A 27,972-nucleotide genomic window follows, 5' to 3' on the forward strand; every position below is an offset into this window, starting at 1 on the left:
CCCACTCCTGGGCAGCCAAATGGATCCTGGCTGGTGCCAGTCACCTCCACACAAGGGGCTGCAGTCTGACAGCCCTCCAGTGTGCAAAAGCACTGTGGCATCCTCAAGAATGGATGGGCATGCTTAAAAGTATAAAACATTTGCTCAGTGCCTATAACTGTGAAGGGATGATCCTTTTTGGGTCCCTATGTCCCTCTAAGTACAGCTGCAAAGACCACTGTTCTGTGCTGCCAATGCCTGGGTGTCTGCTCCTTGGCACGGGTGTGCAGCACATGCTCACCTCCAGGGCAGTGAGGAGGAGGAGTTGGGGATTGCTCAAGTGGTGGTGATGGGGTGAGGCGGCACTGAGTCAGGCACTAACACACCTGCCTGCCTGCTCCCGGCAGCTTAAAGCACGAGAAGCTGCCTGGCCGAGACTCCTCTGTACCCATCCGCTGTCACGTTTCGCACCTGGCTCGGACGCAGAAAAGACCACGATGGGGCTGTTCTACAGTAAGAGCCAGGTAAGAAAAGGAAAGAAGAGGCTCTGTGATGAGCTGTGCAGGCAGCCCTGTGGCAGCAGAGGGGACCTGCTGTGGGAGGTGGTGTTCCACCTCCCGTATCTTCAGCTCTGGGATTTCTTCTTCAGCACCAAGGATGAGAGCAAAGCGAGGCTTCTGCCTGGGTTTTGTGCCTGCTTTGTGTTTTGGCCTTCCGGAATGCAAGGACTTTAATGCTGCAGTAATGTAATTATTTTGAAAATCTTCAATTAAAAAAAAAAAAAAAAAAAGAGATCTTTTTGTATATTGCTGTTGTACTTTGCTTCGCTTCCATCCAATTGGGCTAGGCAAAACAACCCACTGAGGAAAAATAAGGAGGTATCACTAATGTCAATGAGTGCATGGGGAAAACGAGGAAGCTAATATTATGTGAGGTGTTAAATATAGCTCTCTTAAAAATTGTGGGAGTTTTTGCGCATAAGGGAATGAATGGTGACACATTGTTATATATTGGTCTATGTATTTGTTGCAGTGATATTCCCTGCTCTGTAGGTAGTGTGCAGGAACTGTCTCTTGCATGTGTTTGTTGCATCACTACATAGTTTTGCTCTTTCTTTTTTGCTCCTCTTGGCTGTTGGGTTTTTTTGTTTGTTTGTTTGTGATTTTCAGGTTTTTTGAGAGTTTTTTTGGTTGTTTTTTGTGTGGTGGGTTTTTTTTTTTGTCATTTAGAGCAGTAAATGACAAAAAAACTGAACCTCAGTTCAGTTCTTCCTCCTTTCATCCCTTTAAAAAAGAAAATTATCTAGGGAATGAAGTACCTCACCTTCAGCCCCCATACTTTTCATTAAGTACCATGTTTGTCTGATCCTTGCTTAGGATGAGAGAGGATGACAAAATCAAACCAGTTTCCTGGCAGGTTTGTTAAATGTCTTTTGATAACCACTTAGATTCAGGTGGTTTCCTAAGATTTCTATTGGTACTTTCCTGTGACTTTGCTTAAAGGAAGATTGGATGAGCTGAATTATTCAGAGAGAAATAATTACAGCGTTGTTGCTTTCATTCCCCCCTTCTGAGAAGTTTGGAATAGGTCTCTGGAAGACACTTTTCAGGTCCTCATTGTCTGAGAGCCAGTACTGCTCTACGTCAAACATAACAATGGAGTTATATGGCTATAAACAAGCTGACGAGCAGCATCGTAACACAATGATATTGTTACTAATTCCTGCCCTGCTAGATTGTCTGCTGTTTGTTGTGAAATATAGTGGATATATGTGACATCGTTTGAATTTGCGCAGACCAAGATGTGTCAGCTGTATTAATAACACAGCAAGGCTCGCTATCATACATTTCTCTGTGACTGGGTTGTAAGAGTCAGACACCTCAAGTTGAGGGTTACCACATGTTTCCTCAGAATGGAAAATGGAGGACATCAGAGTTTTGGTCTATGATTGAGTGTACATTTTGGGTCTCTGGCCACACCTGGCTGCAAACTTTCTGGGAAGCAGGAGAAGACAATGCACAAGGAAGAACCTCAGTTCAGAAATGTTTTGGATGGTTGGAATTGAAAAACTTAATTCAATGCTATCTCTGACTGTGCTTCTGTTCTTTCTCTCTGCATACTCATCCCACGCATTTTGTATGCTGTTCAACAGACAGAACCCTCTCCATGCAACTTGCTCACCGTAAAAATCATACGGATGAAAAATGCCAGGAAATCAGACTTGTGTGAGTATCTTTGCTATAGCCCTGGAGAATCCACATAACTGTAAAACTACTCGGAATATAACCAAGTGTCACAAACACTACAGAGTATTTACAAAAGGAGAGAGAGAAAAGATGTGTGACTGTGGTATGCTGAAGATGAGGTAGCATAGTTAGAAGATATTATTTATTCTTATATCTTTGCCAGTGTAATGCTGAAGTCTAGCCATCAGTTGTAGTTCAGAAGATGTTTGCACAGAATGCATAAAATGTTTCACATCTGAATCTGCAAAGAAAGGTTTTTTTATTCACAGGGAAGGCTGCAATAAGCAGTTTAAATGGGGCCCTTCTTTCTATGGTTCCTTCTTATAGTAATGTCCACCCTGTGCATCCGTGGGACTATCACAGAATATTTTATGTGAGCTCAGGACTGCATACTTGACATCTCTCATGGACTGTCATATTTGATTCAACCATAGGAACAGCCATGTTTCAAAACTTAGTTGAGGGCTCACACTGTTAGTTTTTTCTAAATTATTTTTACAAAATCCCCAGGAACGATATTTACGTAAAAGTTTATTAATGCTCCATAAATATCTGAACTGCAAAGCACTAGGAAAAAAGGTATGAATGACAACCACCTCCAATCTGAGGAGGTGGCTGATTGTCTCGCATTTATTCATTTATACAAATAAGAAGGTCTGAATCCAGAAAGTTTCTATAGGAACCAGACCAAGCTACATTTGTTTAGTTAAAATGATACAAGACAAAACACTTGTTTGGGCCTTTCCAAAGTTGTTTGCTTTGAGTTCTGCTATAGCTTCTCTAGAGACCAAAGGTATATGAAGAAGAGTTTCTCACTCCGACTTTTATTGAAGAGAAGTAAGATGCTTTGTTGTTGCTGAATATATGGGGAAGAGTCTGTAGGAACCTTCCCACTGGACTACTTCTAAAATACAGAAAGGAGATTTGAAGCTCAGTTATAGGCTGGAGAGAAATCCCTTGCTACAGCTAAAACCTATTTGGAGGTACAAACCTGCACTCTGAACTGAAAGAAAGAGGTGTGGAAAACTACAGCCCTTAGATATCTTCCCACATAATCATGTTCTATTAAACCACCTGCATGATAATGAGCTTACCAAACTTCCTATCCATCTTTTTCTCATCTAGATCAATGCTCTTTATTTTTGTCTTGAAACTATTTTTATTCTGAAGGGAGTTTCCTATATTTTGATGACGTCCTTCCCAATAGTAGAAAGTTTCTAGGGCAAGGGATAGGTACTGAAATGCTCAGGCATTTCTGCTTCCCAGTCCAAGACACATCCCACCAGCCTGTAAAGCTGCTTAAAGGAGCAGTTTGAATGACAGCAGTGCTTTTGGAGCGCAGCACAGGGCCTGGAGCAGCAGTAAAGCCACAGCATGGGCTTTCCAGGCTGAGGCTGTTCTGCCTTACACTGTGAAGCATATACAGGATGTTGCCTGCAAAACAGAACAACAGACTTTCAGCACCAATGTTGCCAAGCTATCATCTGTTTAAAATGGTAATATCAGTCAGAATACAGAGGGAAAAAAAATTGCACAAACAAAACAAAACCAGTACTTGCAAAAGGTGAATGCTTTGCTTGTTGGGTACTTCCATCATGCAGGAAAAGAAAATCATACCAGTCATGGCCCTGCCTTGCTTATGCTTAATTGTTGAATGTTGTTTTGATTGACAGCTGCTTAATTCCAGTAATATTTAAGTTTGCTGAGCGTAAAATTTGTCAGTTGCATTTATCAGAAAAATCTGCTTCTAAACCATTTCAGCACATAGTTTTCTATGCAGCCAGACTTGTAGAAGTCACATATTTCAATGACACTGACACAATCTTTATCATATAAAATAAACCTACATTTCAAATGTTTTAATAAACTAATTTAACCTCTGGTTAAACTCACTGGCAATGTAAAAGCTAATGCAAATTGCATGTTGGTAACTGTCTGTGACTTTCACTGAGAAGCAGCAAAATGGGAGGCTTAAAATAAAAAAGTGTACCACTTGTACAAAATTTTGCTGCTTTGTGTATACAACTGGGGGAATATTGCCGAGTTGTTTCAGTCATCCTTACAATTCCCTAGAGACTAGCTTGACACAGCCTTAGGAAACCCAGAAGCATGTGGACCTCCATCACCAGCAATGTAGACTTCTTTACAGTACCATTTTCTTAATACTGATTTTTTTTTCCCTCATTCTACCTTTTCCCAACTCTGTTTTTATCACTTTCCTTTTCCTGCAAACTTTTCTAGATAGAACAAGTTGGCAAGTGTCACCTATTTCTCAGTCATCTTATAGATTTTTAACATTTTAAATCAGCTCCTTCTATCTCTTGCCAATTGTGCCCATTCTTTTGTTTCCAAAGTTAATTCCATTGTGTTATTTTTCTCCTCTCAATATCCCTTCTTGCACTAGATTCCTGTGGAGTTTTTGGATCACTTTGTTTAATGCTCATCTAGTGTTTAGATTTCTGAACCTGGTGCCACAGGTTAACTTCATTACTAATCTATCTATCTATCTGGTCCATTTTCCAGGTAATGGAGATGGGAAAATTAATCCATAACAATAGACTCTCAAAACCTCACTAACATCTCCCATGGAATAGATAATATAAGACCTTTAATGGAAGTTCAGTGCAGAAGAGAGTATTTTTATCTAAGACAATTTAAATTGTTTCATTCCGCTTTTTAAACCCTGAATCTTTTTAATGCACCCTTGTGCTATTCTATCTCTTCTTCCCACTGATCCATCAGTGTGTAAATTATAACACTAATTTCCACTTGTTTATTGATGCATAGCTCATATCATTGATACCACCTGTGATTTTAGTGCCTTGTTTGTGTTCTCCACATTATCCCTTCCCACTGAGCACACCCACATCCCTATCAGGCTCATTGGGGCTCTTGATGTTCCTGGACCTGTGAACACTTGCCAGTTCCCAGATTTGGGTGTGTGTCGAATCTGCATCCTGACTCCCTAATGGGGTGATACTTGGATGTGCACAAATCAAACCTACCCTTAAAAACAGCACTTTCTCTGCAGAGAATTTCAGATTTTAAGCTCAGCCTTTCACAGCCTTTGGGCAACAGCCGTAGCTCCAGAACAAACAGAAGGACATGTCTTTTCGCAGCATGTGGTTTAGGTTGGGAACTCCCCATGGCAGGACATCATGGATGCCAAAAGTTTATGTGGGCTCCTGGCAGAGACTGGACAAATTCATAGAAGAAAAATCCAGTGAAGGTATATGAAGAAGAGTTTCTCACTCCGACTTTTATTGAAGAGAAGTAAGATGCTTTGTTGTTGCTGAATATATGGGGAAGAGTCTGTAGGAACCTTCCCACTGGACTACTTTTAAAGTACAGAAAGGAGATTTGAAGTTCAGTTATAGGCTGGAGACATCCAGTGAAGGTTGTCTTAGGAAGACTCTGAATCTTAAATTGTGAGGGCTGAGAGAGCATTATATGATGCTTGCCCTCATCTGTCCTTAGACACCCACCACTAAATGTGGGGCATATTCTCCTCTGGCACTGATGTCCATCCCTAACAAGATGAAAGATCCTTCCCAAAAAAAGACAAAAGGGCTAAAGAAAAAGATACTGGAGAGAAACAAAATCATTAAGTGGAATTAACAAATGAAAAAGAAAACAAAACAGAGTGTTAAGGGTTAAACAAAAAGGTATAAATAGACAACTGGATGGGGACACTGAGCTGAGCAATTTTGAGCCATCATTCCCTGCTTCCTGAAAACATCCAAGAGCCCTCAGCAGACACTGCCTGTGGGCCCTGGGCTAAATGGACCTTGACTCATGTAGAGTTAAAAATATTCTTCAGCATTTTCTTAGTAAGAAAATGATATTTTTTGAGGCTTTTATGGACTTTTTTTTTTTAAATTAGACTTGTTAATTTTGGAAACTTACAAGTTTTGGACTTTTATTTATATAAAGGCCTATATTATTTTGGTTACAATTTTTTATAAAATTACTAAGTATGTTTTACATTTTTATCTAAAAAAACATATTTTACAGCATTGCAGTAGCAGTTCTGCCATATATGAGATCAATTCATGGAAAGGCCATTGAAGCCCTGAAAAGAAATATAGCCAGTGAAATATATTATTGCTTGAGGAACTACGGTCTAATGTGATACTTATTGCAGGAACCCGCAGACTTCCTTTAGTGTTTTGTTCTTGCACTGTTGTTATTGTTTCATTGTTATTTATTACTTACTTCACCGTTTAAGCAGTTGCAATCACGTACCAACAGCCTATTGTTCTAGGTGCTGCTTGAAATCTCATTATAAAATAAGAGGATGTGGACTGATAAAGCCCAACAAGGGAGAAAACAGGGGGAAAAAAAGTAAGGTTATATAGCAACATCTCAGCAAAGGGATGTTTTAAGGAGGGACGTAAATGAAACTAGCGGTACTCTTTTAAGGATACTTGTAGGGTGCTCCACCTAATGTGAAGGGCAGGGTGGGAGAAAGTGTGAAAGCTTTTTATTGAAGATTAGCTATTAGGGGATTAACATTGAATGCTCCCTGGAGACAGGAACTGATCTCCCAGGACTGAATGAATTCTGGTAGTCTGACTGTGAAGGGCCTTGAGAAGGAAGATGCTTACTTTCACAGAAGTAACCCAGATTCTTGTTTAAAGAAGAATATAAGAAGTTCCAATGATCTAAATTACCTAATATTCTACACTCCAGAAAACAGCAATGCTTGCCTGTCCACCCACCCTCAGCCAGATCTCTGCTCAGCTCCACAGTGTGGGAGGAAGAAGAAAAATGCTTTTCTGAGCTGGTGGTGATAGTTCATATTTCATGACATGGATGGGTCCAAGTGAGGGGAGACATGATCAAGGATATGATCTGGGAGATCTGAGATTCTCTTTTCCCTGGCGACCAATGATAGAACCTGAGGCAACGGCAGGAAGCTATGCCAGGGGAGGTTTAGGTTGCACATTAGGAAAAGGTTCTTCATTCAGAGCGTGGTGGAGCAGTGGAACAGGATCCCCCGGGAGATAGTCATGGCGCCAAGCCTGACAATATTCAAGAAGCGTTTGGACAACACCCTCAGACATATGGTGTGAATTTTGGGGTTGTCCTATGCAGGGACAGGAGTTGGACTCAATGATCCTTGTGGGTCCCTTCCAACTAAGGACATTCTGTGATTCTCTGATTGGGCAAACAGTGTTTGAGACTATATTCTTGGTTCGGATCCTTCAGCACAATAAGAAAAACTATACCCTAATAGTAATGAAAAAATCTACCCCCTAGAAACAGCCTCAATGTGAGCACTTAAAGGCAGTCCAAGAGGAGGAGGATGTCCAGGTTTCTGCCCAGGTTACATGCGGGCTGGAGATTGCATCTGTTAGCATCAAAAAAGGAGATAGAATTAAAATTAAAATATTTTGTTTTAGCCCTGTTTGAATTTGAGCTGTCTATGAGACAAGTGATATTTTTAGCTTGAGCCAGAACAGCTGGTGCCCTGCTCTTGTCTGGGATGCAGTGTGGTGCTGGGGCTATGGTGTTTCTGAGCATGGGTCATGTTGCTGTGATGCCTTCTAATGGTAAAGCACAATTAAGATCCAGTCCTGCTGCTATCCTCGAAGATAATTAGAAACTTAGTGTAATAACTGGACGAAGAGACCATGCTGTCATAAACACCTGCTGCCATACCTGCTTTTGGCAGGATATTGCCCCATAGGGATACCACAGCTGCCACCCCAAGCACATTTGATGGCTGCTCACATGCTGTGGTCCGGGGAGGGACACAACAGGTCGCTGCTGTGAAGTTCTGCTGTGTATACCATGTGTGAGTGTAATCGCCGCAGTTAGGTTGTGATTAGGCTTACATACCAGGGTAATGATGATTTGCTTGTACATGGCTGGCAATAGGAGCCTTGTACATATATGTGAAGAGGCACCTGATACAAGGCAATGGGATATTGCAGTGTGACCAACCAGCCTGGGCACAAGACATGCTGTGGAGTTCCAGTTCTCACATCTGCTTGTGCCTGGAGCTGGTCGGGCAGAATATGGGCCTGAGATATCCGGGATGTGTAAGAAAGGATGTTGCAAGTGCCTCTCTTATAACACCTGGAAAATACTTCATGAACAAGAGGCCATTAGACTTCAGAGGACACCTCTGAAGTACAAAAGGCATCACCAAACACGTTTTGCAGATGGGAAGAGGGAAGCATGCTTGTTTAGTGGCTGTGTCAGAAGTCCCCTAGAGAAAGTCAGGGATCTGCAATGAGAAGTCATAGCTCTGCTGTCTGACAAGTAGTTATTTCTTAAAGGCGTACAATATAGTGCAGTAGCAAACAGTGATCACTTGCAGAAAAGAAAAAAATTGGTGGACTTTCGAAGTAATACTTTGTTCTTTGCAACATACCTAGCCAGAGCATGTATTGTTATTTGGTAAATGCCAATGAAATAAACTTTGGATTGCTCAAAAATTTATGGACTCAGGTCCTTCTGGTCATCCTCCTAGTGGGGACAAGAGCTGACAGCAGTCTGTGCTAATATCAATCTGGACTTCCCAAGAGCCAAGAAGTATTTTCATATGGACATTTCCTGTATAGACACAAATATTTGGGAGTGATGAGGACTGTTAGAAACTCAGGTGATTTCTATGTGTTTTGATTTTGGTTTTTTTTAGAATTTATATACCTTTGTATATACTACAACTACCTTCATCAGTCAAAGTCACTCTTTTTTTTTGTTCAGAGTTACTCAAGCAAAGATGACTTAAGTCACAGGGGAGTCAGAAAAAAAGAAAAAGGCTGGCTTTGTTCATTCTTCAGTAACACAGAGTGTGATAAAGAGCCGAGTCAATTATTCTGTTTCCCAAAGTCCCACTAAGTGGGAAAAGACAAAGTCTAGTCAGATGAAGGTGTGTCTGCTATGCAATGGCAGGAATGCTCGAGTAGGTGGTGTTACAAATAGAGGAAATATAATGCTAATGATGGGATCAGCATTTATGGGCAATACTCCCCCATGCTATCTTTGGCACTTGTGTGGGTTGTTGTCCCTAACTAACAGATTGTATTCTGTAGGGTATCATTCCTGACTTTTGAGTGTGAGTCCACAGGACTGTTAATCTCATGATTCATGTTTGCCTTTTATTTCTTAATAACTATGACAAAATGTATTTGCAGGCAGATTATTCTGACCTTAGAATGCAAGTGCTTGTGGATGATGTAAGCACTGCAGACTGCTGCTAACCACTGTTTCATACTGAAGTTTTGGTCCTGAACATCCCTCACCTATGATGGAGCTCAGGTGGGAAGCCAAACTTTACAACTGGCCTCTTCATCTGGGAAAGGAAAATGAAAATACTAAAGCTGCCCTTGCTACAGCTGGAAACATTAAAATTCATAGGTGAACTCTATGACCTGAACACACCTCTAATTGAAATGGCAAAGCCAATGCAATGCAATCTTGTGCAAAGAAGTAATACCACCTTGCTATGTGCTGGGAAGCACAGACAAGCTTTCACCTGCCCATGAAGTGTTGCAAATACCCTTATGCCTCTCTGGCTGAGGCACAGAGATGCAGGTGAAAATAGTGGCATTAAGCAATATTTTTTATACAGCTTTACTGGTGAAAACTCTCCCTCAGGACAGCTGCTTCTCAAACCAAATGTTACACCATCAGACTGTTCAACATTTCAACACTTTTCTTATATATGCTCATTTTAATCCACTTCACAGAGGATTAAATGCAATTAATCTTCTCCACAGATGAATAAGTTATTTTTATTGAATTTTTTTTTTTTTTTTTTTTTTTTTTTTTTGCTTGAAAAGCTCTGTTTTGGGGCTTTATGGTGTATGTGTGTGTTCCCTTCTTTAACTTTCCAAAAGGGAAGAAGATATACTGAGATCAAACACCTTGGTGGAAGACCTGCCTTCTATGACAGCAATGGGGCTTCATGGGAACCTTCTGTGAAATGAGCTCCTGTTGCCACTGCATTGGCAGCCAGATGTGTTAGAGAAAAGAAAGAATGCTCCAAAAAGTAGACAAGACTGAACTTACAGCCAGAGCTATCTCAGAACCATTAAGGCATGTCCATGCCTACCTGTGGAAGCCCACTATGTATGAGCTGGGCTCTGTCTGTCCAGCAGCCCCCATCACAGGTGTAAATGTTATCTGCTCCTTGTTCCTGACAGGCAGCTGAATGGTGCCCAGCCCCGCGAGTCTCTCGTGTGTGTCTGTGCCCCTGTGTGTATGGATGGCTCATCAGTGTGAAAACTTTTGAAGTCTGATATAGATAGTCTGGCTATGTATCTCTTTGAAAAGAAATGCAATGTAACTGCATATTTTGAATGTTTATTGGTTTTCCAGCAATTAAAAGTAGTTCTCAAGAAGAGCAAACCACCAGGCTTTCACAAAGAGTAAAGCAAACTGGTTGTCTAGCACTGGCTTGATGGCATCTTAGCCAGCATCCTGGCCTGCGTTCTGTATATTGCCCTGTGTACAGAGCTTAAAAATTCATACAGTGCAACACCTTATGGGGTACTAGATGTGTTTCATTGGTCTGTTGCTTTCATGCTTTCACTGCCTTCAACAGTAACCCAGTCGGACTGCTACGTGAGCCTAAGCCTGCCAACGGCTTCAGTGCAGCACTTCCGCACCAAAACGGTACAGAACAGCAAGAACCCGACGTGGAATGAAACCTTCCACTTCACAATTCAGAGCCAGGTTAAGGTAGGAATGGCAGCTATCCCCAACAGGTATTCTTACCAGATATCAAACCTACCATATAGCCCTTTTACATTGCGGGTCTCTTTGAGTTCCCTTACGAAGTATTCACACTCTCTTACTGTAGTTATTTAGCTTTCAATGGTTGGATAAGACTGTATCTTCCTGAATAGTCAATTGTCTGTAGAGTCCAACTGCAAAATTTCTATTTTACTGTTGTCTTTGCTTTCATTCTCCAACTTCTTTCCCAAATTCCTTTAGCTAAAACAAAATATCCATGGCATCTTATGTTTGTTAAACCTTATACAATCTTTTTTTTTTTTTTTTTTTTTTGATTCCAGAACATTCTGGAGCTGAAAGTTTGTGATGAGGACAACGTAACTCAAGATGACCATCTCCTCACTGTATTCTTTGATGTCTCCAAAATCCAGCTTGGAGAAAATATTCAGTTGTGTTTCCAGCTGAATCCACAGGTATGGATAAAAATCAAGGACAAAGCTAAGGGGATGTGGTCAAGTGGTTATCTCATCTTTCCTCTCATGTGTGGCATATACATGCCTTTCTTACTGCCCATTTAGCCACCTGAGTATGTTCCTCTGTTTCAGGGGTTGATATCCAATGTTGCTTCTGTAATTACTGCAAATTTTGTGTGCTGCTTCTACAGACAGAGTTGGCCAACTTGTCTGGTTGCTGTCCTTGATGTCAAAATATTGAGAGCTTACTCCAACAGTTTTGGGTGTCCCTTTGCAGTTAGAGCTGGTGGTTCTGAGCTGTGCATTATGTTCTGTTAATATAAAAGTAGTGGTCTGCAATCATAAGCTGCAAACTCAGTTTTCCTAAGTGAGTTTTTCAGCAGGTCTTGATTTCATAAAGTTGAGACAACTTTATACTGAAGTTTTAAGGACAGTGTTTAGGCCTAGAAATACTTCAGTGAGTGCTGATTTTATTTGATACCTGTTTCAGAGGCTGGCTGTCTGTGCTATGTTTTCCTTAGTGCTCACGGTATGAGCCAACAAGATAATGGGAGCTGCACCAAAACTTGCGAAGGAGGAAAGAAATCTCAGGGGAAGGGAATTACAAAAGACAAAGATGAAGACTGAGCATGCAATGAGTCTACGCGTACAGACTCCACCAAACCAAAGTACACCCTCCAAAACACCCTGGGCTTCATATGCCCAAGTGTGCCACCATATTAATGTGCCACCAGGCCCATCTGCACAGGCTGTGGGTGAGGGCTGGGAGAGGGGCAGGATGATTTGGATGCACCAGAGAAATCCAGCCTCACTCATGCTGAGGCTCAGGGGGGAGTGCTGAGAGCTTGCAGGAGAGGAAGGGAAAGGGGAATTGCAGGTGGCCTGTGAAACAGTGAGGGGTGAACCTATGACTGCAAAAAGGGGGAGAAACCACCAAGGGCCCCTGCAGTATGTATTCCATTTGGCCTGCTAGGTCTAAAGTAGCAGTCTGCTAAAAGAATGGATACGATGCTAGAAGTACGTGGCACTAGAAGTATAGCGGAGAGGACATGAAGAAAATCAAATCTGTTGCATGTGCAGGAATAAAAGGTGGACACTGGCTTATAGAGTCCCCTGAAGAGCACAGATTCCTGTAGGGTATCTCTCTTCACAGGAGAATCAATGTGCAGTGACTGCCTTCATTTTCTTTCACAGGGAAAAGAGGAGCTGGAGGTTGAATTCACAATGGAGAGCAGGTGTGTAAGGTCAAACAGATGATCAATAGAAATGTAAGCCAGAGAAAAAATGTTACTGACACAAAATATCAGTTTACACTTGCATCCCCCTAACACTGTCACCATTGGAATAAAGCAGAGGGGAACTTTGAGTGTTCAGGAAATGCTTGTGTAGGGCATTTAACAGAGAAGGGGTGCATGATGTGCATGCCATCTACACCGGGCATCCAGACACACGGAGAAGCTAGCACAGATGCTGATGGGAGCACAGAGATGTCCCTGATGGCTGCTGCTCACCAGGCTGCAAGAGGCATTCTGCACAGGAGGAAGTTTTAAGTTTCAAACCCCTCTTGCTCCTTACTGTGGGGTCCCAGATATCTGCTTTGTCATAAGAATGTGGGAAAATGATACTTTGTTTGAGTTGTGGGAATAGGTTAAAAAAAATTATTTTTACTGTGTTTCTATGCTGACTGCACCGTTAATGGAGAGAATGGGCATGTAAATCAGTGCTAGTGCTGCTAGTTGATTTTTAAGGTAAATGATAATATTTTTTCCTTTTTTGTTATGGCATGCTGGATGAATTCACCAGCTTTTCAGCTCTGATCCCCCAGGTTTGAACTGAGCAATATAGGACAATAGTGTAATTACGCCATCCCTGTGTAAATTTGCTTCAGTGTGTCAGAAAACAATCCTGTCTGATACAGTGAGGTGCTCCTCTGTTCAGCCGATCCCCATAAATAGTTTAAAGTTCAGATTCAAGCCTGTGAGAGGCAAATTGGATTGAATGTCCAGTTAGAATTCTGATGCTGTTTGCCCAAGCTGCCTGTCCAAAGATGGACTTTTAAAGATAATGAAATAATTATTAGTGAAGAATTAAAAAACCAACCAACGAACCAACCAACCAAACAAAAAAAAAACAAAGAGAAAAAGGAGAGTGCTGGTTTTGAACTGATTGTTTCCCATTTTGTCTTTTAGTCCGGATCCTCCTGAAAACATTGTTACTAATGGAGTTTTAGTGGTAATTTTTATTTCATAATTCTTTCCCTGCCATATAGTATGCTTATAGCAAAGCTAGTATTAAAGGTACCGGGCAATTGCTCTATATGGTGGCATGAAGGCATCAGCTGTGACTAAAGGCAGGCTAAAGCTGGTGTCAGCATTGGCTTTCCCAGGCGGTCCCCAGTAGTGACTCACGCTGGTAGAGGCTGCAGCTGTGAAAGCTGTGAGCTGTCTCCAGCGCTCGGCCTTTGCCCAAACTGAGCTGGGCTCAGGCGGATGACATCCTTCTTTCTGCCCGGGGAGAGCAGGGCTGAGCATCCTGCCCTGCACCCCTTCCCCTGCAGCCGGTCCTCCCCCATGCCCTTGCGGGACTGCTTCTCCAGGGAGGAGGGAGCAGATCCCTTCTCTTTCCTCGTCTCTGCCTGATCTGTTATTTCCCATGTCAAAACCCAATGCTACCTCCCTAGACCTGGTAGGGGTTTTATAGGCTGGCACCATCTCTCCGTGAAGGTGCACACCCCGAGTCCCTGCACCCCACATGTGCCCGAGGGACTGGCTGAGGAAGAGCTCTGCTGACAGAGAACACCTTTTTCTCCTTCCCCGGTTGTCTTTTACAGTCCCGCGAGGTTTCGTGTTTGGAGGTGCAGGTGAATGGCGGGAGGCTGAGGAAGGACAGTACAGGTGAGCCTTTCACTGACTTATGGAGCAAATCTCGATGCCGCTTTATGGCAAAAGCACTCAGTGTTTTACGCTTGAATGCCCTATTTAAGATGCAAGACAAAATCCCACGGATGTCAGTGGCCTCTAGAGGGGGCTGTAGTTGGTCAAAAAAAATACAAATTATTACAGAATGTGACGTGATGAGCATGTGGTCTGCTGTCCCCACAAAATACTTTCCTTTCTAATAACAACTTGTCAGATGCTTATAACTTTTGAAAATATTTGTCCATGGAATTGAAATTTTTTGAGTCTTAAACTAAAGCAAATTCCTGTTGTTTCCGGATTCAGAGATAAAGAAAACGGGCAGGATGGGGACTGGGCCTCTTTTATCAATTTAACTTCTTAAAATTTTTTTTAGGAGTAACAGTAGAAAACCACTAGGTGAAACACAAGACACAGTATATTACCAAAGACATTTGTTGCACGTTTTAAGCAGTGCCTCGCTACCGTGTTGAGTCCATGCTTGCGGACCTGTGTATCTCCTATGCAATTTTTAAAACATCACACTCTGACATCTCTGATGGCCCCAGTCCAGCAAACTGCTTTAGCACATGGATGATCCAGTTGAACTCAATTGTCACAATGAAGAAGTTTGCTAGATGGAACTGAAAATGCTTGAGTGGGATAATTCTTTTGAAGGCTGACTATATACCTTTGAGTTTGGATTTACAGAGTGTATTTCACCTTGAACCCAGGTTGATACTATTCTATATAAAGACCATTTTTCAAATTACTCAAAGAGACATATCTGGGGCTTATTACATGAAGGCCAAAAATCAACAGACATTATTTTTGTGTTAGAAATTATTTCAAAAGAAATATTACAGGTTGAAGTAAAGGGAAACATGACAGAGGGACTGAGATTTTGCCGGTTCCAAAGAGAACTGTGCTCTGCTACCAAAAAAAGTCTTTCTCCCAAAAGTCTGAAATTTTCAAAATACCTTATTATTATACCAGAATAATATTTTAGTACCACATACTGTCTTATTGCTGAGGTACTTTGAAACTTTCAAACTTTGAGGAGAGAGCACTTTTTTTCCCCAAACCTGTTATCAGCTGTGAATCATTATCTAATGAATAGAGCAGTAGTCTCATTAATCACAGTATATGTGGAAGGGCAGTGGTACTATAGCAACAGTTACTATATGGCATGTTCCATACAAGAGCTCTAAAGCTGAAATCCAAAGGCTCAGATAAGTGAGTCTATTTATTTATCCTATAATTTGGGTATAAAAATGAAGTTATTACTTAAGAAAAACATATATTACATTACTGCGCAAAGAAACAAACTACATTTTCTGAAGAACTTCAGTTTGAAACTCCTTTGCTTCAGAGAGAAAGTTTGCATTAACTGTGGATGGGTCATACGAAGGAACCCAGACTCACACACTGAGCTCCTGCATCTGCCCGACCTCCCCGGCCAGGTTCCACTACATCAAGTATAATCAGTCGGCGCTCACCGTGGCTCTACCGCGGCGGAGGCGGCTCAGCAGGGTATGTGACTGCTGCTAATGCATAGCTGGCTCTTTGCTGCATATTTCTTTGGTGACCTCTAAGACCTGAGTGTGTGTGCAGGTCTGTGTATGCAGGGAATTTATAAGTGCATGTATGGGAGTCAGGCAGGGGGGAGACTGCTTTTACCTCTTGTTTTCCCTTTTCTGTATAATAGTTAACTGTCATTATTTTTTTACCCTTTTTCCAGTCTATATCAAGTCAAAATGAAAGGGATATGAATGAGTCTGTGACTCTAGCTCTGAACTCGCTTCCTATACAAGAGAAAATAACAATAGCAGAGGTGAGAACAAGTCTTTTTTAATAAAAACCAGCCCAATGTACATTTAGTTTGGTGGGTGATGGGAGACTTACAGTTCAGTGCTTCGGTTCCTGTCAGATGTGATGTATGCTACAGTATAAGGTGTGAATTACAGTCACTCTGCAACTATGCAATACTTATTTTTTTTTCATTTGTTCTGCATGTGGTTCCAGGCATGCCGTTCAACCCTGTTCTGAGTTTAAACTAATCTCCTCAGGACATATCTATTATGTTCATCCACATAGTATGCAAGCCAATAGTAATGGATAAGACAATTAAGATTTATATTTGCAAAGGGAAAGCCTGAAGCAGAAGATGAAACAGAACATCCGTATGCCTGTGGTTCAGATGCTCAGCTTTCAATGACCTTCCCAGAAAACGAAGGTTAAACTAGGTGTTCAGCTATGAAAAACTGAGGGGCCTTAAGCCCACCTGGCTTGGGTGAATGGCCCACTTCTATTCAACCCAGACTGTACTGGAGCTCGTTATATCTCTCAGAACGCAGACCATTGCTGGACAGATTCTGCAGCTGCGTTGCTGACTGCAAAGACAGTGAAACTCAGCCCGTAGATGGAGTGGGGGAGGAAGGTGCAGGATTAATGACCTGAGCATGCTTACACTGTTTGTATTGTGATTTTCAGGACAGGACAATTGACTTGTACACAAAGGCAAATGAATGGTAAGTGAGCCTCCAGCAAGACCTGATCCTGTAACTGGGAGACATTTGTACCTACGCAAAGCTCATTTGAAATCAGCAGGGGTCCACACAGGCTCAGTTGTAAGCGGAGATGAGTTCATCTTTGGGTTGCAGGCTTTTGTTTCCTAGGTTCTCCTTTTTCAGTGATGGAGAATTAAATCATGGGTCCCCTGTCCTTCAAGTTTCCAAGCTGTTAGTGCAGCTCACTAAGTAGATCTCAATTTGTGTGTACTATTATGCCCACAGATGGAGAGAGAAGCTCCACAAATTAAAAAATTTCTGTGATATACAAACAAATAAAGGCATGGTAGCCGTTTCCCTAATCAACTGCAGTGCCTGTTCACAGAGGTTATCTAGTTACAGGCACATATGGCAGACACTACTGAAACTTGAAAAATGAATTATATGAGCAAATAAAAGCAGAAGTCTGTTGTAGGAACCTGGTTACCATACCAGGACAGTATATCATGATCTGCTCTGCCTTCCCTTTTGCATTCTTGTTAGCAGCTATAGCAATTAGCCGAGGCCTGTCTGTGATGTTGCTCTTTCTCATTTGTTACATTATACTGCCCACAAACTGGTCTGTAAACATGCACAAGCATAGCTGGAGTTGACCATGGAGAATAATAATACAATAATATTTGTGCCCTGGTCTCAGGACTCAGGGTCTGTGTTTCAGGCCAAGAAACCTAGATGCCCGCCTGGGGTTCGACCTGTGCACTGAGGAACAGGATTTCCTACAAAACCGGAGGAAGGTGGTTGCTGCTGCACTGAAGGATGTTCTTCATCTGGAGGAAGATCTGCAAGAGCATGAGGTAACCAGGAAAGGCACTGCTGGGGAATTTTTCTCTCTCTTTTCCCTCAAGCCTGGAGATGAGGAGTGATTTCTTGCCTCCATACAGATGAGGAGCGAGAATGTCTGTCAGCAGCTCCTGCTCCAGGGCGTGGTTTGCAGCCAGGGTGATCTCAGTTGGAGAGCTCAACAGTCTGTCTGGATGAGCAAAGTCTCAGTTTCCACTTGGCTTTCAAATGAATAATGTGGAGACACTTCAAACCAAGGAGTTCTGTGTTTCTTAAATCCTTCCTGAAGCGCCAAAATCTTTTAGTATATCCCACAGGGATGTCCAGTAACTTGTATTATTTATAACTCATAGAGCAATGTTGCTTTATCTTTAATCTACATGTTTATTTCACCATTGTCTGGATGTTGCTTTTGCATGGCTGTCTTCTTTTGACATGATGTGCCTTAATGCCACTTTTCCACCTATGCTTGCTGCCCTTTTTTGTGTTGAACAGGTGCCTATAGTGGCTGTGACCACAGCAGGATGTGGGATAAGAGCACTTACTGCCATGTACGGCAGCATTCTGGGTCTTCAAAAGTTGCGTGTCCTGGATTGTGTTTCATACATCAGTGGCTCGTCTGGCACAACATGGTGAGGAGTCGTTTTGATACTGTTATTTGGATCTTGTTACGCAAAACCCATTCTTTGTCTAGGGTTTTAGATCTCAGCGAGGGTGAAAGGGGTCTACTGAGTTACTGCTTCCATCTTTGGTCTATGAATGCCAGGGTCACCCACAAAAGGCCTATTGTGCGTCACACATTTGGTATCACGGAAGTAATTTATCTCTAACCAAAAGAGGAGACTTTATTGGAAGCGCAAACATCCTTAATCCTATGCAAAATGCTCCTTTATGGTTATTTACTGTTGGACAGAAACAGCATAGGCAGCTGGTGTAGTTGCTTGTGTTTGATCCAGATCAAGTGATCTTTGATTGATTGCCTTTAGGCTTGCATTTCTGCTCAAAGTAAGCTCAAAGAGGAGAGTAACCTAAAGATACAACAGTAAGTGCCCAAAGTTCTGCAAAGTATACCCTCTGAGTTTCAAAAGCATCTTCTTCTTTTCTTTTCACTTTCCACTATGTTTCCTGCCTACAGGACCATGACAAAACTGTATGAAGATGCTGATTGGTCACGTAAGGATCTTGGAGAAATAATTATCGAAGCTCGGAAGCAAGCAGCCAAGTGCAAGATGGGGGCTTTTTGCTTGAGAAGTCTGAGGAATTATTACAGAGAGCTGAGCCAAAGGACCCAAGCAGGACATAAGACATCTTTTATTGATCTGTGGGGGCTCATGATTGAATCCATGTTAAATGATGGGGTAATGTCTATACATCTTTCTTCTCATAAAGTTGGTGACTTGATCTTTATGACCATTACAAGAAATTAAGACCCTAGGAAGAGACACCTGGCCAATAACAACGTACTTGGTACGTAGGCAGAACACCACTTACATACATTAATAACTTGGAAACGTAGCTTATGTCTACACTGGAGCCTAGAGTATGATTGAATGTAACATAGAAATGCTCAGACTAGCTCTAAAGTAACCAGCATGCTAATTAACACTGTAGCTGTCCAAGACATTTTTGAGATTCTTAGGTATTTTTTTATGGCCCCATGCTTTTATGTCTCCCCTGCTGCAATATTTACAGAAGCTGCAGTCATACCTTGAATGTACTGCAGATGTACCCCATATGTAGTTACTGCGCTTTGTGATTTAGGGATAAGAAAGTATGCAGATCCAGAGCTCCTGAGACATCTTAGCTATAGAAACTGTGATTTTGCAAGTGCCTTTCAGCTACTTTGGATATGATCCCTCAGGACCTCATGTTCCTAATTTTGTTGTAATGACACAAGCAAAACTTTCCATGTAAACTAGCAGACTGATGATAGCTGGAGAAAAAGCTATATTATTTTAAAATCCTGTAAACATGGTTTATATTTTGTCTAGGTGAAACAGCTAAAATGAAATACTCTCATTTCATATCATATTTCACATTGTATTTCTGGCCTCAGTGCTACATAGCAAAATTTGCTAGAATTTAATTTGGCTGAAGTACACTCAAAATCTCCATTTCACGTATAAGATAAGTTGTTAGTATTGGACAGCTCAGGGATTTTTCCTCTGTGGATGTTATCTTTCAATATGATTTTAAAAAAAAATCTTGACTAGAAGGGTCATGCTGCCTTGAAGAACTCATATGCTTAACAGATGAAGTATGTGCTAACAGCTGAATTACCCAGATCTGCCCTATTTTTTCACTTACATTTACCAATGCAAGGTTAGAATAGCATGTGAAGCAACTCATTACTGTCGTTGTATACTGAATGCAGAACATGGCTGGTTATCTTAACAACAATTATTCCTGTTCCCATAATTTTCTTGCCCTCTGTTATTCAAGCACGTGCGAGTAAATTTAGGAGGAAATTCAGGAAAATGATAACCTATGTTCAGACTTTATAAGCCGATGTCTTGAAGGAACTGATTATCAGTTAACCATTTTTTTTTTCCAAATCCAGAAATGCCACCACAGACTTTCTGATCAACGTCGAGCAGTGAATCAGGGTCAGAACCCGCTGCCCATCTACCTTGCCCTCAGTGTCAAGGACAAAGTTGCCACCAAAGATTTTAGAGGTAATGTTTCAGTTCTGGAAAAAGAGCTATGTTTTTGTCTTGGGAGATTCACCATGGGAATACTGTAAATAATGATGAATTGTTTTAAATTCTCACTCCAAGCCAGGAGAACTCCTGTTAGAAAGAGTAACTGGGCAGCCACAGGATAGACAGCAACCGTTTAGTATTTTGTAAGATCTCCTGGCATGTAAGTGTGCGTATTCAGACATTAACTTCAGACTAATAACACAACATAGATCTCTGACAATGTCTCAGAAACGCTATGAATTCTTAAAGGAAGTGATTCATAGGAGCCTTAAATTTGCTTAATATATGTTTTTCATGGTTGGCTAAAGGCAATAAAAGCGATAGAAGTCAATATGTGTTCTAGTCCACCTCCCATGAGAAAACTTCCCACTTGCTAGATAAAAAGAAAGAGGAATTTAAATTTTCCCTTGCCCTGCCATTGTGATAGCTGATTCAGAGGCAGCTGTCAGCAGGGTTTGCTCAGCACACACGCTAAGCCAGCTCACCTATGAGGGCTAACACCTGAGAGGTTTATTCCATGCCTGGCGACTTGACCGTTTTTAGCAGCAGAGCTAATGTTGTTGGTGTGTGTTTTGGCAGAGTGGGTGGAGTTCACGCCGTACGAGGTGGGCTTCCTGAAGTATGGTGCCTTCATTCGCGCTGAGGATTTTGGCAGTGAGTTTTTCATGGGTCGCCTGATGAAGAAGCTCCCCGAGTCCCGGATCTGCTTCATGCAAGGTGACTCACCTGCCTGGGGGAGTGACAAGAATTTAATACAAACACTAATGAGTCTGGAAATTAGTCCCCAGCAACCTGTTGTTCTGCATGTGGCAGCAGAGGTAGTGGGTCGTGTCAGAAGTGGTTCAGTATCTCAGCCAGCTGAAATTCAGCATGTCTCCTGAGATTAACTCAACTGCCTAGCTAGCAGAGGTGGTTTTACTATTTGGACTAAGACAAAATGAAACTAAAGTGACAAACAAGTTACATATCTTTGCGAGTGCTTTTGAAGCATCACCATTTCCCGTAGCTTGCAAAACATTTTGAAAGTTGGAAATCTATGAGACTTTGTGGAAGCTGAAGGAAATGTTGAGAAGAACTAAACAGGGCAAGAAAGAGGGGAATCAGGGAAGGAGGTGGCTCAAAATATTTCCCTATCAAAGGAAAAAGGAAATGAAAATAGGAAAATGACAATGTACAATTTCGGGGGGGGGGGGGGGGGGAAGTTGTTCCAGGTAAAACACAGTGGAAGGAAAAATAATTTGAAATTTCTTCTGAAATAAGTTTGCCTTCTAACTAAACTCTACCACTGAAATAGGTGTCTGGGCTTATGCAAAAATTGGACAGAAATGTGGAAAAGTTAGAGAAGAGCTGTGGAAGGAAGAGAAGGCAGTTTTTAAAAGAACTTCCTTGTGTTTACCTCAGTACTACTTATTATACCTTTCCCACTTCCTAGGAATGTGGAGTAGTATCTTCTCCAAAAACCTCTTGGATGCCTGGCATGCGGCTGACAATTCAGAGGACTTCTGGCACAGGTGGACCCAAGACAAAGTGACTGAAATAGGTAAATCTCAAGTACCCTTTGACTTATGGCCTCCTTCCTCCAGGTCCCTCTAATACAGTAGGTATGCTCACATTTCTCGTGTTTTGAGTTTTTCTGTCAGCCTGGTGTTGTCAGGCACTGGGAAAATGAAATGATTTGATATAAGCAAAGCACTGGCTGTTCAGTAAAATAGTGAGATTGTTACTAGAAGGAAAGACACTATCAGACAGATCTTGATGGAAAGGAGATAGGGATGAATACATAAGATGGTCCCTAAAGTGTTGTGTTAAAACACTTGGAAAGAAGAACTTCTGTCAAAGCGTCACGTCAACTATTTGTTAGCCAGAGAGAAACTTGAGCACTTCTTTTTCCAGCATCTGTTTGTCCCGCATAACGCATCCTTCCCTCAAAATCCGACTGAACTGAAAGATTTAGTGGAGGTCGAAGGAAGGCAATGGAGTGGAGCTCTATTACACCAGCTGAGAGGCAGCTCTGTACTGAAAGACCATTCCTTGAAAATACTCATGAGCATCTTCATGTTAAAATTCAAGCAAAGCCAGTGATTTCATAGTGAACAGACTTGGGTTAGGATTCTGTAGACTATGTTTTTGGAAAAAAAACTCCAACCCTTATGTTTGGGTTTATATAAATAATTTGCAAGTTTGTGTTGAATTCAGCTGGCCAAACCCAAACCAAGTTGAACAAATTGTTTTTTAAAAGTAAAAATATTTAATTTAAAAAGAATACATACAATTTTTTCTTTTCATTTTATAAATAAGCTTTGTATTTTGGATTTAACCTACATGGAATCTAAAAGCAGTAATCCCCTCAAATATATAAATAAAATTATTTTCCCTGTTTTTGTTTGCTTAGAAAAGTGAATTTAACGTGTACCAAGATCATGTTGTTTTATGAGAAAAATGCTCCTTTAGTCAGACATGACCAAGCAGAATTTAGAAAACAAAAGTAATTTTATATTTCGTCAAGAGATTGACCAGAACTCACTGCAGACCAGAGGGAAAAAGAATGCAATACTGAGAGCTGTGAACACATGATTACTGTTGGTACAGAAGAGTTGCTGACCCTTTCTCCACTTTGTGCCCAGACTCCTCTCAATTGTGGTTATAATTCAATTGCATGTCATTTATGCCATATCTCTAGAGGAACAACCGGACTTGCCTGAGAAGCCATATGAGTTTGCTACATGTATGTTCACTCCTACGAGTGGCCTCTCCACGGCTCTCCGGGATATCCTGACGGACCGCCCTGCGGTCTCCAAGTACCACAACTTCCTGAGGGGCTTCCAGATGCACAACGAGTACATCCAGCAGGAGCATTTTGCAAAATGGAAAGGTGTGGACAGCACTTCTGCCTATGTGCCTCAGCGGTCATTGGGGCAGGCACGGGGGCTGGGATATAACAAGGGGCATTTGTACATCCTGAAGAGAACTGAGTGGGTTTTGTGGTTAGTTGTTAGTGCTTGCTGAGAGGAGAGGAGGGAGAATGAATCTTTCACTTCCAGTAACACAACTGTTCAATTTTTGGGTCATTTGGTACTGGAAGTCCTCACTGGGATGAAAATCACTGGGGTGGGACTCTGCACATACGGAAAACCTGCCACGGGTTTGGTACCGTTCATGGGTTTGGAAAGACCAACAAAACCTGAGTGGAGAGGCTGAAAGGAGTTTTAGGATTGCTGCATGCTATCCCAAAGCAAAGGGAAAATCCCGGATGGGAGGAAAGCTTGCCTTCCTTTTGCCTTCTAACCTGACAGATGTCTTTCTGCAGTTTGCTAATCTACAGTTTGCTCTGAATCTTCTTCTCTTTAGATACTTTGCTAGACACCTCTCCTAATGACCTGAGAGGCAACTCGGAGCACCTGGAGTTGGTGGATGCAGCTTTCTTCTTTGAAACCAGCTGCCCACCACTTATGAGACCAGAGAGGAAAGTGGACGTTATTATACACTTAAATTACACCGGTGGATCACAGACCTTGGTGAGAAGTCTCAAAACTGTCTTTGTTTGTTTAGTAATGGCTTTTCCTTTGCTTTCCATAACTTTCAGACAGGCATCTGTAAAATGTGAAACTTAGTGAAATTTAGTAACATGGAGTTTCCAAACCTTAGAAGGAGAACGGAAATTCCCAGAGGGGAAAATATCTCTATTTTTCTCAAACCATTTTTGAAATAGTCCTAAGTGACTAAAACAATGAAATACAGAGCAGCACAGTGAAGTTATGGTGGTTGAGTTGAAATTTCCATTACAATTATATGTGAGATTTTATAGCACAAATATAGCTGGAAAAAACTTTGTCTGTCACTCAGATGCTGGATTTCATCTGCATTTTCCTTAAACATATAATTTTTTTTTTTTATTTTAATATGTGATTTTCTAACTGTCCAAGAACAACCTAGCAAGTGAAGAATTTCTTCATCTTTATTTTTATCTCTTTTAATAAATACAATTTTTCTCCTTATATAGTGGGCTTGAAGCAAGATATCAGATACATTTACTATGTTTGCAGAAATCTCATTTGGTTAAAATGGTTATATAGATTTTGAAAGTGGTTTTCACCATGTAAAAAGACAGATTTAGACTTCCGAATATATACATGTAATTGTAAATCTGCCCCTGAAGGGCACCACAGAAGACACAAAGTTCACTGGTTAAGGCTCTGTCATTTTCTCAAGTGGAAGATACTTTAATGCTGTTCTTACACTGTGATGCCATGTGAAAAAAAAATTGTTTCTGTACTGTAGCTGAAAAAGAGCATCTGTAATGACTTGCACTACATTTCTTTCTTGTAATCTGAAGTCTTTTAGAAATATTTAATTCAAACAAACTGAGGTGGTACTTCAATGTTAGATAATTTAACAAAAAGTTGGTCATCACATATGAGCTTTCTGATGAATACTTTTGTGCTATATTTTGAGACCTAAAATCTGCTATATAACCTTGGTACAGTTACACTGCTATATAAACTGCTATAATTTGATTGTGCATCTTACTATCTGGGGCTGCAAATTTAGTTTTGTTTAGATCTAAATTTTTCTGATTTATTTCTCCTTTAATTAATGATGCTTTATAACACTCTTTGAATTAATCTGTTCTGTTCCTAAATCATATTCCCATTTTAGAGATGTGCCTTGGTACATATTTAAACTCTCTTTACCATCTTGATATTAGGTGCTGTAAGACTATTTTCAAATAATAATAGCTGTAAGACTATTTTCAAATAGCTCCTCAGGCAGCAGAACAGTCCCTGGGGCTGCAGGTGCTCACATTATTGACAGACATCCAGTGCTATCAGTCTATTTTGTGCAACTTGGCGTGAATTCCTGGGCTTCGGCAGCAGCCTGATCTTGGGTATCTTTTCCATTTCTTATGCTGCTGCTGTTGGGCCATGACCAGCCCCTGGAGCAGGCTTGCAGATACTTCTCAGAGCAGGGAATTCCATTTCCCAGCATCGGGCTGAAGGATGACGAGAAGAACCTGAAAGAGTGCTACATGTTTGATGGTGCAGACACCCCGGGAGCTCCTCTGCTGCTTTATTTTCCTCTAGTGAATGACACCTTCCAAAGATACGTAGCACCTGGTAAGTTAACAGTACCCAGTTAATTTTATTGGCCAATGAACTTTCTTATTCCCTAGGTGTTTTTTGCTCATCCCAGAACAAAAATCCTTTGTCTTCTTGTTTCTACTAGCAAATACATTTCAAAATGGTATGATGCAAACTATTTGCAAAGACAGGTGAAATCTTGTGCATAATTTTATTTCGAGTCTTGGTGCAATTCAGTGAAAGAGGAAACATGTTTCTGAAGTAGAGGAATGGGAACTAATTTCTTCTTGTGATCTCCAAAAGCTCACTTTAGGGTGTAGAACAAAGCATATTTTTCAGATTATGTATTTTTATGATCTAGTCAGATTTTTATGATTTTTATGATTTTTATGATCTAGTCAGATCTAGGGGAGAATTACCTGTATTACCAGTATAGAATGGTTCTGTGGAGGGCCACTGTGCTTTCTGTTTGGGCTGTTTAATGTGTTGGTTGTATATGCTGGAAAATAAAAGCAATAGTACATAAACTAATAGAGTCACAGTGTCCTTTTGGATCAGTATTTGAGATGCAGGCTTTGTTTTTATGATGATTTCCAAGGCTATTAATATTCTGTTTCCTCCTGTCCAATACATCTCTTTATTCCTTTTACCATTAGTATGCATTCTACTCAAGAACCTGCAGGGTAAGACGAGCACATGTGACCACATAAAAAGATGTGCCATGAGCTGGCCAGTAGAAGGTTCTGGTTGCAATGGAATGATGTTTAGTGACACTTTTTTTTAATTCCAGTAGGCTTTGTTCAGAAGTAGATTTTTCAGAGATCATAACACTACATTTGTCTTCATAGCAATCACATCTGCGACCTCTCCAAATTATTCGTGACATAGTCTATCAGAGTACTGTAATTCCCTGGGACTATACAAACACCTTCTCTTTTCCCTTGACAGGCATGTCACGTAGTGCTGCCGAAATGGAACAGGGCAAGGTTGATATCTCCAGTTTCTGCTCTCCATACTCAACGAGGGAGGTCTCGCTGAAAGCAGAAGATTTCAACAAGCTCCTAAAGCTGACTAATTACAACATCATGAACAATGAAAACATGATTCTTCAGGCCTTGCGCATGGCTGTGGCACGGAAGAAACAAGCTCCGAGCCAGCCAGTACCACAAGCACAGGCCTCTGCTTGAACAGTTTTTTCCTCTCTCTTACTAAGTATTTATCATGACAGCACAGAATTATATATCAAATGCAATAGCTACTTCACTGTTCTTGGCAGGTGCCATCTCCTTCTAACTAAGTAGCCTTCTTAAAAAAGAAAACTTGAAGTATTTTTTTCAAAGCCACATGGTTTGGTTTACCAAGCAGTAGCTGCTTTTTGATCAGGAGTGATATCAGACATAGCAGTCTATGTTGTTAACACCATCTCACAGTGATGCTCAAGAGGCAAAGCTGTGTGTGATGATAGAGAAATAGTTTTAGCTCTCTCTCTGCAATCTCTTATTGTCTTGGTGGCTAGTTGCTAGTATATTTTCATCTACAAAATATTCTGGCATTTCGTTGGGACCATTGGTAGCAAATCCATAAAGCCTTCTTCAGACACAGAAGGTGGTAACCATGCAGTATCATTTTACTTGGTTTTAATAACTTAAATTAAATGGTGTTCTACCTTTTAAGAGTTTTGTTTCCCAGGTGCTTTTTTGTCATGAACTGTCATGAAATATATGTATCTTATGAAGGATTTATTTAATTTTTTATACTTGTGTTGGATGACGGATGCATGGATGATGATCTTTTAGGTCTTTGATGCCATCTATTCTTATAAATTGAATCAAACTTATGAATTTGTTTTGAAGGACCATTGCCATTTCCTCTCACAATCAACTGTGTTCTGTCTCTGATCACGTGTGTGTGCTTCAGTTGCCTCCCTGAAATGCAATTTTGCTTCAGCATCATCTGTAGCTTATTCAATGTAGTGAATTGAAATATTACTGAAACAGCATGTGAGGGGGATTGCAGGATGTGTGGTAAGTGCACACAGAGAATCACACTGGAGAAATGGAGTAAGATACCAATATTCTGTTCGCTGCATTACAGTTATTAAACAACCATAAAATGTGAAATACAGCTGCTAGGTATGCCAGTACAAATTAAGATTATATGATTGCCACAGTCTAGTTGTTTGACAAGTACATTGAAGTGCAGTGGCTGAGGGGAAAAAGCTGATTTATACACACATAGCACAAAAGCATAACAGCTCTCAAACATCAGTGTGGTTGCCAAAGAACAGAAGAAGAAATGCCCATCCTGGGCATGCACTAAATGATGCGTGCACTCATCTGATAAGGAATGATGAGCAACCCCTTAACAAAAAGCAGCACTCCTCTTCAAGCTGGACAGGAGACCAGTTTGTAATGCAGGAAACAATCGTGTCATTCCCAAGAAGCAAGAGTCTTGTCCACCAAAGCATGGATGTTGATCGACCATCATTGCATACCTGAACGTGGATATATAGCAGAATAAATACCTTACATTTCTTCCTCTTCAGCTAATGAGACATTT

At 41.1% G+C, this 27,972-nt stretch overlaps 1 protein-coding gene across 1 annotated transcript; it reads left to right on the top strand.

The window, feature by feature from the left end:
- Nucleotides 1–476: 476 nt before the first annotated feature.
- On the top strand, nucleotides 477–26,600 carry LOC309593326 (cytosolic phospholipase A2 epsilon-like; the record flags this gene model as incomplete). Its single annotated transcript, XM_082317690.1, has 20 exons — nucleotides 477–503; nucleotides 2,132–2,204; nucleotides 10,786–10,922; nucleotides 11,258–11,389; nucleotides 12,584–12,624; nucleotides 13,579–13,621; nucleotides 14,220–14,283; nucleotides 15,656–15,816; nucleotides 16,025–16,117; nucleotides 16,777–16,814; nucleotides 17,491–17,647; nucleotides 18,129–18,265; nucleotides 18,769–18,991; nucleotides 20,194–20,308; nucleotides 20,915–21,052; nucleotides 21,768–21,875; nucleotides 23,016–23,207; nucleotides 23,684–23,850; nucleotides 25,266–25,449; nucleotides 26,362–26,600. The coding sequence occupies 20 exons, from the start codon at nucleotides 477–479 to the stop codon at nucleotides 26,598–26,600; spliced, it is 2,469 nt and encodes an 822-aa protein (XP_082173816.1).
- Nucleotides 26,601–27,972: the final 1,372 nt, after the last annotated feature.

This window comes from Platalea leucorodia (assembly GCF_965183815.1).
Source record: "Platalea leucorodia genome assembly, chromosome: 7".
NCBI lineage: Eukaryota > Metazoa > Chordata > Aves > Pelecaniformes > Threskiornithidae > Platalea > Platalea leucorodia.